Source organism: Oncorhynchus nerka, linkage group LG4, assembly GCF_034236695.1.
Source record: "Oncorhynchus nerka isolate Pitt River linkage group LG4, Oner_Uvic_2.0, whole genome shotgun sequence".
Lineage (NCBI taxonomy): Eukaryota > Metazoa > Chordata > Actinopteri > Salmoniformes > Salmonidae > Oncorhynchus > Oncorhynchus nerka.
The window spans coordinates 81,426,383-81,439,792 of NC_088399.1; the positions used below are offsets into that span (position 1 = coordinate 81,426,383).

General features: G+C 40.6%; 1 protein-coding gene across 1 annotated transcript; it reads left to right on the forward strand.

The window, feature by feature from the left end:
• The first annotated feature begins 7,172 nt into the window (after window positions 1-7,172).
• Window positions 7,173-11,546, forward strand: LOC115115975 (homeobox protein XHOX-3-like). The gene is made up of 3 exons (XM_029644459.2): window positions 7,173-7,545; window positions 8,537-8,772; window positions 9,743-11,546. Exons 1-3 carry the CDS (start codon window positions 7,173-7,175, stop codon window positions 10,268-10,270), a joined length of 1,137 nt encoding a protein of 378 aa, XP_029500319.2. The 3' UTR covers window positions 10,271-11,546.
• The last annotated feature ends 1,864 nt before the right edge of the window (window positions 11,547-13,410 follow it).

The following is a 13,410-nucleotide window of genomic DNA, read 5'->3' on the forward strand; positions in this document are numbered from 1 at the left end:
TGAAAATAAAACACGACTATCAATTTAAATATTTATATTTGCAATGATTCTCTAAATTAGATGTTTAATATACCCGATGCAACCTGATTAATTAATTAATTGCAAAACGTGTAGCAGCCTAACTAATACACAAGAAATGGAAACGTGTGATGTAGGCCTACAAGAAATATTGCAGAAAAATATTTCACTTTAATGTTCGTCTACTTGGTATATAGAAACAAATACAGACCAATGGAATCCATTTTCAATAGGCGTTACAGCACAAAAAATGCATTTATATTTCACCCCACACAAAGGATTATGCAAATACATATTTAATGTAGAACAAGTTTTATATGATTTTTAAAACTCAAAATGATCTTGCAAAACTAGAAGATATAGAAACCTAAAAGATACTTACTGATTATGCCACAGAGGGTATCATCAGATCAGAGATTCAGAATAAAACAATTGGTAACCAACTATGTAGCTAGGCCTATGGAGTAGCCATTGGCATGCTTTACTGCCAAAATACACAGAGGGTTTACATTTGGCTGTGATTGTGGGTATGTCTACTACAAATATTTAGCCTTGGGCTATAAAAAAAGGTTCAGTGTTCTCAGACAAGTCGGTGTATTTCCTTGAACCCAGATGAATGGAGGGAAAACAGTTGAATGAGAGTGGAACCTAGCATAATGGCCTAACCAACATATGTTTTTGGAATGGAAACGTTGGGATTTTCGGGTTTACACAGTATTAAATGCAATTCGTTTTAAATGATCCAATATTATGAATACAAGGGGGCATTATAAGCAGGCCTAGACCCCCGTGGTACAGTGGTCAGCATTTATTAGTATTGTAGTTAGTTACTCATTATTACATTGTACTTATGGCAGCAGGTTAACCCTAAACTTCACCCCAACATGAATCATGGTGTGGAAGTCATTCTTAATCTGAACAAGTATTAGTAATGATTATTTACACAATAGGACTAACGGCAGTATCCTTAAGTGTTAACAAAATCCAAGTAAGATAGTTTGAAGAAATAAGACATTTTGGTATCAATTAATGCAATATTATGAATACAACAACGCTCAATGGAATATAGACTATATATTATGTATATACAGTATATACATAATATAGTATATATAGGGTATAGCCTATAACGCAAAGTTTCTCAAACCACCAACAATAGTTTAAAACATAGTAGGCTATGTCTTGTTGATAACTCGAACTTCAAAACATCGAGGAACTCATACACTTTCAGTAGTGTTGATTGATCCAGGTAGCCAGGTCCCTATCTCTGGACATAGGCTTAAGGAAACAGTCTTGACTTACCGAAATCATTTCCCTCTCGTGTCTCTCCCAACCGTGGAATTGTATCTGCTGAAGTAAAAAGCGAAATATTAGTTAGGTTCTAATGATACGTTTTATTACCATAGTTCCGATTGTGACTCGGTGGATCGAATACGTCATAAACGTTTATGTCTCTCGCGCTTGTCTTGATCTATCTATCTATCTATCTATCTATCTATCTATCTATCTATCTATCTATCTATCTATCTATCTATCTGTCTGTCTGTCTGTCTGTCTGTCTGTCTGTCTGTATGTCTGTCTGTCTGTCTGTCTGTCTGTCTATCTATCTATCTATCTATCTATCTATCTATCTATCTATCTATCTATCTGTCTGTCTGTCTGTCTGTCCAGCTGTCTATCTATCTATCTATCTATCTATCTATCTATCTATCTATCTATCTATCTATCTATCTATCTATCTATCTATCTATCTATCTATCTATCTATCTATCTATCTATCTATCTATCTATCTATCTGTCTGTCTGTCTGTCTGTCCAGCTGTCTGTCTATCTATCTATCTATCTATCTATCTATCTATCTATCTATCTATCTATCTATCTATCTATCTATCTATCTATCTATCTATCTGTCTGTCTGTCTGTCTGTCTGTCTGTCTGTCTGTCTGTCTGTCTGTCTGTCTGTCTGTCTGTCTGTCTATCTATCTATCTATCTATCTATCTATCTATCTATCTATCTATCTATCTATCTGTCTGTCTGTCTGTCTGTCTGTCCAGCTGTCTATCTATCTATCTATCTATCTATCTATCTATCTATCTACCTACCTATCTATCTATCTATCTATCTATCTATCTATCTATCTATCTATCTATCTACCTATCTATCTATCTATCTATCTATCTATCTATCTATCTATCTATCTATCTATCTATCTATCTATCTATCTATCTGTCTGTCTGTCTGTCTGTCCAGCTGTCTGTCTATCTATCTATCTATCTATCTATCTATCTATCTATCTATCTATCTATCTATCTATCTATCTATCTATCTATCTATCTATCTACCTACCTATCTATCTATCTATCTATCTATCTATCTATCTATCTATCTATCTATCTATCTATCTATCTATCTATCTACCTATCTATCTATCTAGCACTGACAACGTCCTCAATGATAACTTCTCAAGGAGGGACAATAACATAACATTATTTTCTCCACTTTCTCATTTTAATTTCAAGTTTATCATACAGGTGGAATAATTGTATGGTAGACTACTAGGGCTTCAAATGATTGAAGTGACATTTCTTACAAAATTAAATGACAGACAGAAATATAAATAGAAATATAAATCTAAAAGATATAATTCCCTGAATTGCTTTTTAGTACAGAAGATTCAAAATTATTGTGCAACAAGTTACTGCTTTTGCCAGACAGAGCATCATCAGATGGGAGATAAAGAATACAACAATTCCTATGCAAGTCTAAATTGACCTATGGGCAAAGAGAGTAGCCTATGATTAGACAAAGGAATGAGAGTATAATCCAATCTGAAACGTTTATAGTTTTAACAGTATACTGTAGTGTGTTTCAGAGGGATACAGAGAATCGCGAGATAAAAGATGCAGACCTTAAAAACGGCATCTAATATCCTTACAGAACCGACTCAAACACCTTTACTGTGAACTGTCATTGTAAGCGGAGAGTAGAGGGAGTGAGAGCTAGAGAAGAAAAGGAAGACAGAGGGGGAAGGGGAGATGGGCCTGTGTGCAATGTGAGAGAGGAATTTCACTCGGTCAGTCGCCCCCCTAAGAATCCGTGAGGGCTCATGTGCCTTCCTATTTTTCAACAGGCGAGGGCGCACGAGGACAGCAATGGCTGCGCGAGACTGCTTGGTGGCATCCCCTTGTCACGACGTCATCCTAGTCCCCAGTACACTGATACTGTGTATGAACTGTAGGACATGTAATATGAGTCAATGCACCTATTCTACAGACATGTTCCCTGCCCCATCCCTAACCTGCTCAATCTAACAGTGGAATCAGAGGACACAAGAACTGGATAGTCCAATAAGGAGTGGAGAAAGAATGATTAGCACTAGCATCCCGATTCTCCACCCTTCGCCCAAAGCGTGCACTTGTACACTCCTCATCATGAATTTAAAAGCATTGCATTGGTGTAAGCACCATGTTTTATCCATGATGGTTATTGTTGTGCAAGTGCACTTTGGTAGAATTTTGGAGAATCGGGACCCAGCTTTCCATACTTCATCTCCGTCAATGAGGTAATAACAGCTTGATCTGGATGCTTATATTTAGCCTATTCATATAAATCATATAAAATTAATATTAGGTATCCTAATCCCTAATTATATGAGCCCATCCTTCAATAGTAATGAGAAAGAATACCTAGGATGCTATGTGTAATGTGTAATGTGTGACGCATAAGCAGAAAAGAAACAGACAGGGAGTTGTAATGGGCCCCATTACGATTCCAGGGCTCAACTTAAAACACCGTGAAATCTTTAAAGTGGTAATATCAAGTTCAACCTCCCCCAAAGGCCATAGCCTTAATAAAAGCCTTGTCCTTTATCGCTGTGTTTAGTGAATGTTTACTGCGCTAGAGTACATGGATCAAAGAGAGGTTGGGAGACGTCTCGCATCCAGAAAACATGCACGGCGTCGCCTTTATCTGCGCTTGCGCAATCCCCCATAGAACACAGGCGTGTGTGCACATAGAATGTCAGAAATATATATTTTTTTGTTTTACTCGGGAGACATGGCTGGACAAACAAAAAAAAATCACAATAATCAAATGGTTGACTAGTCCAGTAATGTGTAGCCCTCTAATATTTCTGAAGTTACAGACGTTTGCGACATGCTTATTTTGTATTTTCTAAAGTTTCACCCTCTATGTTCAAATATGCCTAGCCATTATGAAGGCTATAGTATACCTGGTAAACCTATGCAATTACAGTAAAACAATGCTTCCTAAATTATAGGTCTTGGGCTGTAATAAAAAATGTTCCTGTAGCCCAACCTGGTTTCACAGTATTTCGTATTATTCTGTACTTAAATCCGAGAGACACCATCTAGTATGATATATTACGTTTCATATGGTATGTGTTAATTTGTGGATGTCCATCACCCATTTGGTATGATATGTTATGAATTACAATTCGTATTATAAGTTAATAATTAGAAAAACGTACAATATGTTACGAATTTGCAAAAGTAGTATATGTTACAAATGTGTATAATATCTTCTAGCTAGGTGGCTAGGCGGCTAACGTAAGCTAGCTGGCTAAAGTTATCTAGGCTAGGGTTTAGGGTTAGGGGTTAAGGTTAGGGGAAGGGTTAGCTCAAATAGTTAAGGTTAGGGTTAAGGGGAAGAATTGGCTAACATGCTAAGTAGTTGCAAAGTAGCTACAAGTAGTAAGTAGTATAAAAGTTGCTTATTAGCAAAAATGCGAAAGTTGTCCATTAAATCAAATCAAAATCAAATCAAATTGATTTATATAGCCCTTCGTACATCAGCTGATATCTCAAAGTGCTGTACAGAAACCCAGCCTAAAACCCCAAACAGCAAGCAATGCAGGTGTAGAAGCACAGTGGCTAGGAAAAACTCCCTAGAAAGGCCAAAACCTAGGAAGAAACCTAGAGAGGAACCAGGCTATGTGGGGTGGCCAGTCCTCTTCTGGCTGTGCCGGGTGGAGATTATAACAGAACATGGCCAAGATGTTCAAATGTTCATAAATGAGCAGCATGGTAAAATAATAATAAGGCAGAACAGTTGAAACTGGAGCAGCAGCACAGCCAGGTGGACTGGGGACAGCAAGGAGTCATCATGTCAGGTAGTCCTGAGGCATGGTCCTAGGGCTCAGGTCCTCCGAAAGAGAGAGAAAGAAAGAGAGAAAGAGAGAATTAGAGAGAGCACACTTAAATTCACACAGGACACCGAATAGGACAGGAGAAGTACTCCAGATATAACAAACTGACCCTAGCCCCCCGACACATAAACTACTGTAGCATAAATACTGGAGGCTGAGACAGGACAACATTCAAACCCACAGCCTTTGGGTTGCTAGACGTTTGCATTATACGCCCACCCATCCATCCTGTCCAACCACCCTACTTTCGTTTTCGCCTTAAGCAACCATCTAGGTAACCATACCAAGTAACATATACTACTTTTAGTGTCCCGGATTTACATTTCTATGTTACGTCTAGTCTATGAGACCAGGCTGTGTAGCCCCATGTTGTTGGTTGTTCAGACTAATATGTCAAATGGTAGGTAATCTTAACTCTGACCACCAGGACTTGACCTCTGAGCACTTTACTTGACACCACTTTAGAGGAGGGGGTGAGAGAGGGACAGGGGGGATGGACAGGGATAGGACGGGGCATTGTGATGTGAGGAAGATTGCGTGTTCTGTTCCAATTACGCAGGGTTCTATGGACACTTGGACAGGCCACTAAAGAGTGGACATCTCCATTTCATTAGACGCTTCGAGGCGCCCACAAAGCATGTTGATCCAAATGGAACATGTTTTAAACGCCTCTATTAAGCACCACTGAGAATAGATCTGATTTAACTTCCCTGTGGAATGGAAGTCTCAGGGACAATGTATTATAACAACGTGGTCATTTTGTTATAAGATGGTCCTATGCATTGGTGGCTACAACGGTTTTGATTGTATTGTTTGCAACGCTTTCCTTTAAGCTGAATAACTTGGCAAATACATTAATATGGTCTTCATTCTGTCCAGTGCAGCTTCCTGCAATCAGATTTTCAATTGAATAACAGGCCTTATATTGTTATGCATTGTTCTTCACATTAGACAGGGTTTTGTTTCAGACAAGCCATATGTTTTGAAAGCTGACAACTTCAGATTCACTCACACATACAGTACTACATGACAAAATTAAAGGGGAGCCTTTGCACGTTGCAACAAACCTCACCATACTGTTATATTGTGCTCCTGCTGTGGATTACAAATATCACAATGGTAAACCAATTAGCTTCACCATTTAGCTTCAAATAACCACTATAATATTTCCCTCCAAAAATATGTGTGGGCTATTTGATGACCACGTCACAACAAACAACGCAGATAATTTGCCCCTTGTCATGTAAATAGTGGGTTAATAATATGGATTATTTCATGGCATCACATTACACATAACCTGGTGTCCTATAAATTAGTGAATAATTATTTATCATTATAATTGACATATCAATATTGTTCATAATTTTAATAATTGAGTACCTCTTAAGAATGACCCTTAGAACGGTTTAAAAAATATATATAATTGAAATCTTGAAGATTTTTCAGAATTCCTCGTTTCGAACGGTTTTGTTCCATTGTGGAAATTGAGGATTAGAGAACATTGACGTTCAGTGGACTATATATACTCTTTATACCTGCACAAAATAATTTGCTCGTTTCTCATGCGGTAATAATGTGCTTGTAGCCAACACTGTCCAAAGATGCCTGTCTTCCCTAGTATCTCTCATCCCGCAGTTGTGATTGCTCGTTCTCTGTTTATCCACATCCAATCGATGCGTGGCGTCATCAGGGGTGCCATTATGACGACTGCCCTATTAAGAATGACAGCTCGAGAGAAAGAGAATGCAATGGTGATCCCTCCCAGGGCTTGTGCCGCACTCTGAAGCGCTCGCCTCGCAGGATCAGAACGTACATCCCCCCTCTCTTCTCTCCTCTCATTTCAATCAATTCCTCTACTCTTTTTTTCTCCACTCTCACGACTGAATCCCCTCGCCATCCGTAGCCTGCAGTGTCACAGACAGCTTGGCTCTCTCCATAGTGATTTGGCGCCCGTTCATTCCACGCGCGTTCGTTCGTTCGTCGGTAATGGAAAACAGAAAGGAGATGGTGATGCTCGCGGAGGGAGGTCAACTTGGCACCGTGGTTGGCAAGACGGGCTCTAATTTCTCGGAAGCAGTTGGAAGCCCCGCGCAAGAACCGCAAGGAAAGACGGTCAACAGGAACTGCCTGAGCCCGGGTTCTGCACCCTACTCGCGAGACAGAGCGGACGAAGAGGTGGAAGGCGCACAGGGACGCGTGTGCGCTGATGTAAGGCCGGTTGGCATGTCCTCTTCTACCGAGAGACACCGGATAGATCACACCAACAAAGAAACCAGCAGCTCGGACACTGAGTCAGACTTCTATGAGGAAATTGATGTGAGCTGCACGCCAGAAAGCATGGACTACCCCAATGGGAAAGGTAATGGAAAAAACGTCATGACACTATTCATTTCGTTTTCTCAACACATTGCATGGATGTGATTTTGAAGGTGGGAAAATGTAAATTAATGAATGCAATCGATGTGACTGTGTAAACATGGTCTACAATCGATTGCTAGTAGCCTATCTCTGTGCATGTAGAGTCCAGAATTAAAAAAAAAGTAAATTATGGCGTAACATACTCAAGATATTCCGTACGATTGAATTATGGATAGGGAGTGACAATTTACTGAACATAATTGTTATTGTTTTTATAACAACGTTAATTTGTAATGAATTAATTTCTCTATAGATTGTTACATCCACACTCATGAGAGATCTCAGCTTGTTATTGGGTTGCACCTTCTTAGCTAGGGTTTTAACCAGTGTCACTTTTAAAACGAGTTACCCCGGGGCCAGACAGATACCCTGTCGCAAATGAACCAATCTGCACGCATACTGCTAGTAGAGACTGATTGGAACTATCTAGGGACCATACCCCAGGAGAACTGACATCAGACTGGTCATGTCTTTATGAAAAAGAGGCTCCAAATGAATTGTCTAATGCTTAACATATGTATTTTTAGGTCCTGCTTTCAAATGAATGGGAAACAGTATCCTACATGTTGAACGAATGATTATATATGCTATTATCTTCACATCGGGTTCTGCGTAACATATAACTATCACAATGATGGATTAATATAATTATCCCTTCAGCAGTTAGCTATGGTATTCATTTATCTGGATTATTTAGTTTACTCTAGGCCTACATAGGCTTAATTTATGATGAGATGCATTTTAGCTAGTTGTGGTGATTTTTGTCAACCTCAGCCAAACGAAAAATAAAGGCTGCAGTGACAATTATACAAAAACAAAAATAACAAAAGAAAACCTGTACAACACTTAATTGTAGGATACTATTGTCATCAAATGTACCTTTAGGCTATTCTATAACTAATAATCTGATTCATGTTTTAAACCCATTCCAGGTCGAAACGGTGATTCCCCCTGCCACCCGAGTGACAGCGGCATGGATCTTGGTAAGATGGGTTCGGGACAGGGCTCGCTGTCCTACGGGGCCGACGCGATGCGACGGTACCGGACAGCATTCACTCGGGAGCAAATCGGTCGGTTGGAGAAGGAATTCTACCGGGAGAATTACGTGTCCAGGCCGAGGAGATGTGAACTGGCGGCTTCACTAAATTTACCAGAGACCACAATCAAGGTAAGATGAGGCTCTTCGGCTTTAACAGTGGCCTATTTCAACATCATAATGTTTCTCTACAACATATAAGCCTATTTCCAATATAACATATTTGGCATAGAAAGGACATATCTTAGTTGCAAATCTAAAAAGAAAATATGAGTTCACTTGAAATCATATCAGACAAATGGAGGCCTAGGCGACTCAGCCTATATTTATGTGGGTTCTCAAAACAATACAGTAAATGCAATTTCACGGGCAATATTTACCTAAATTAAACGTTAAATCATTGTGTTAATGATTAAACAGAAAACATTTAAGGGGCGAGCTTAAGTATCCATTAATGAGCTGGAATTTGCATAGGCCTATAGTATATATATATATATATATATATATATATATATATATATATATATATACTGAGCTTGCAAAACATTAGGAACACCTTTCTAATATCGAGCTGCACCCCCTTTTGCCCTCAGAACAGCCTCAATTCGTCGGGGCAGAAAACTGTTGAGAGTGAAAAACCCTGCAGCGTTGCAGTTCTTGACACACTCAAACCCGTGCACCTGCCTCCACCTGCTACCATACCCCGTTCAAAGGCACTTAAATATTTTGTCTTGCCTATTCGCCCTCAAAGTCACACATACACAATCCATGTCTCAATTGTCTCAAGGCTTAAAAATCCTTCTTTATCATGTCTCTCCTCCCCTTCATCTACACTGACTGAAGCGGATTTAACAAGTGACAATCAATTAGGGATCTTAGCTTTATCACCTCGATTCACCTGGTCAGTCGATGTCATGGAAAGAGCAGGTGTTCCTAATGTTTTGTACACTCCGTGTAGGTCTGCCCACTGCTCTCTAACTGTAATGCCATTTGGAACCGTGGGTAAACGTAAAAAAACAGCTGTAAATCTGTTATCTGTCCCATCACAGACGTATGAAGGATCATATTTTACCCCGCCTGTCTGTATGTTTGTGTTCCATAGGTGTGGTTCCAGAACCGCCGAATGAAGGACAAGCGGCAGCGTCTGGCCATGACGTGGCCTCACCCTGCCGACCCCGCCTTCTACGCCTACATGATGAACCACGCGGCCGCCACTGGGAATCTCGGTTACTCCTTCCCGTCCCACCTGCCATTACCGTATTACTCCCACCTTGGGGTCGGAGCCGGCTCGGCCTCCTCCGCCACTCCATTCTCCAACCCACTCAGGTCCCTCGACAGTTTCCGGATGTTGTCTCATCCCTACCAGAGGCCGGAGCTGCTGTGTGCGTTCAGGCACCCATCCCTGTACCCCAGCCCGGCCCACAGCCTCGGTCCCGGGGGAAGCCCCTGTTCCTGCCTCGCCTGTCACTCCGCTCAAACAAACGGCTTTCCACAGAGGCCCACCGGGTCAGACTTCCCGTGCTCCCCAACGAGCAGGACTGACACGTTTCTGACGTTTACACCGTCGGTGCTGAGCAAGTCCTCGCCGGTGACTTTGGACCAGAGAGAGGAGGTGCCATTGACCAGATAAAACGAAGAGAACACATCTAAATGTGTTCATTGGACTGAGTCAATGAAGCGCAGAAGAGGGCCATACGCTTTTACCATGACGAGCTTTTATCAAACTTAAAGAAAACACATGAACAAGACTCAAACAGCATGAATAGAACACTCGTGTGGAGCAGACTCCATACCCGCAGCAGCATAAGCGACAGGTACTGCAGCACGTGCTGTTACATACACCTGCTACATAACAAAAAGGAGAGATGAGCGAGCTCGGAGTGCAAATAAATAGCCTACCCAGTTTTTAAGCTATATGTTTTCAAGCACCAACGCGATGATCTCACACATCATGCTATCCACTGAAAAAAAATATTTCAGTTACAAAACCCCATGCAGACCATGAAATATTCCGAGATCGGACAAAAACACATTTGATTTATCTAAGATTAATTTGGTGCGAAGAAAGAGAGAGCCCAGGCGGACTGGGAATTACAGACAAACGTTTATCTCTGTGATGGATGGTGTTAACGGTTTATCATTATTTGTAGTCTCTTCACATGTCCAAATTGACCTACATATATGGGTAGGCTAGTTACAAGAGAATGATGTTTTCCATCTTCTTTTTTTAACAAGGGAATTTGTTAACAGACTGCACCGTCTCATTATGGCTCTCTATCTCCCTGCCCGAGTGTCCCTTTTTTGAAGGTCTGGGTCGGAAATGTGCAGATGCTGGTAAAATTAGTAAGTGATGTATATGTACGTGGCAGATGAATTTTGAGTGTTGAATTAATGATAATACCGGCCGCGCGCGGAGACCGGGAGGGATCGTTTCTGCCAAACCGTAACAAGGCGCCAGGGGAACGGATTAGCTCGCTTTGGCTTGACGGGGGAAGAGAGAGAGACAAGCCATTGGACAATCACACCAGGCAAATTAGGCCGAGTTCGCTCGAGCTTCCCATCTCACCCATATACCCTCGACTGAACACTAGCCACCACCTCTCTCCCCCTGCCCACCCCCAATTCTACCCCATTCTATTTTACCCTCAGCCAATGTTCATAAGACCGAATGCTTGGATAAATGCATTTATAACGACTGATTCTGATACTATAAGCCTTATATTTATTATACTCATTCTAAAATAGTTTGAGGAAATTGCTATTATTTCTTTGTTTCTATGTATCGCTTTGCACTGTTACTGGCATAGTATTTCATCGAAATAACCCTGTCATGTTTTAGGGAAATTGCTGCAAAAAGGCTCAAGAGGGCGAATTCACTCTGTGGTAATTTTTGCTGAATATATTGTTGGATTGTTCTGGACATCAAATTTGCAATAAACAGCATTTCAAACAACAAAATCAATCGAATGTTTTATTCTACAGCTCACGGAATAGGCATACTACGTTGTCATTGCAGCCTGGGCATCAAGGGAAGGCCTACATGTAGAATCGTAATCTAAATCAAATCAAAACAATTACATTCCAAAAGGTTATTCATATTCTATTGATATAGAACCAAGTAATTGCACATTGTTAGGCCTAAAATAATATAAGTAGGCCTATGTAACTTCCTAGCAATCTATTGATTTACAGGACTATTATAGACAAATGCCACAGAAAAATATAATATAAAATAGACCTAAGGTACAGGGCATTGTCATTGCATATTGCTCCTAACGAGAGCAGTAATTTGACCGAAGTGGTCGGTGTCAAAACACAGAATTGCTGGGCGTCGTCTTGTGATGGGCGCGCGAGAGGATATGACAGCTAAGTGGTCCCCGGGATCCGTTAACGCCAGTCATTATTTTCTCTCCCACCGGTTAATAGACAACGGCAGAATCTGTTGTCTCGGAAGATATTGGAATGCTAAAAGATCGATGATCTAACTGGCCCCACCAATCAGCGCCAGCTTAATTTGTTGCGTTTGACGCGTAATTGAGTCGCAGGCTTTGGGTAAACGAGATATTTCTGTATATAATGGGACACTAGAAAGAGGCTGTAGCACCACGAGCTCAGGGGCTTTTAATGTGTTTACATCGTCGAGGGGGTAGATTAGAAGTTATTTCAGCAAATGAGTAGTGTAAATGTGTGACATTTAAGTCGAAGGTGGATAAAAGCATTCCAACATGAAATTCCAATTTTCAATGGTCTTGAATATAGTAGATCTATATAGGCCTAACTATGTATTGAGGGTCAAATTAGATAAACTAAGTCATGGTCGTGCTCTAGTTAACACATTTTCAATCGTTATCTAACGAATAAACGAGACAGCATTAGCTTACTGTTGTTTTAACTTAGCCTACCATATTAGAAAACAATAAGGTCTTATTATCGTGATACATATCACCGTCCTATAAACACACGTTTCTAAAATATATTAGCCTATATCTATTTTTCTATCTGAAGAGAAAATAATGTGTTGAATCGTGCTCCCATCCGGCGTGCATTCCGGTGTGTCACGAGGTAAAAGGTTCGCCCTAATCAGGCAGCCCTCGCGAGCCCCCTCTGAAATACCCTCCACCCTACCCGCGCCCGTCTGATTGATCGCCTTATTAACTGGAGTTCTTGTAAGTGTGACCGAGCTGATTAAAATGCATATGTTTGGAATAATACACCGTTTAAGCCGCCCGGCAGAAGCCACAAGGCAGATTTATGTAAACCATCACGCCATATTTCTGCCTTATACGGAGATTGCAGGACGAAAATAAAAAAATGTTTTGGCTTGTGCATAATAAAATAATAGCAAAAAAATAACATTTTAACGAAATAGATATTCAAATGCATTTGCCATTTCACAATTGTTTCCCATTGGACAGTGGCAGTGTGAGTTATGGTTTAGTGGCCAGGACTGGTTGGGGCTGATTTTGATGAACCTATACAGTAGCAGCCCCCACCACCACCATAGGATCCTCTTTTCAAGCGCGCATCACAGCGCCAGAATGACACATAAGTGATACAAATTACAACCACATTTACCCAACAACACATATGGATCCCCAGCTATCCCTTACTACGTTGGATCCTCAATGGTCTAATTCACCAATAACACTCAATTGAATCGCTGGAAGACAGTATACGACCGAGCTACAAGATATGATAGACTTCTCTATTGCACACGTAACAGGAATTACCTCGGCCTTAGAAGATGTTATTAGTGAGAATTGGCGCAGG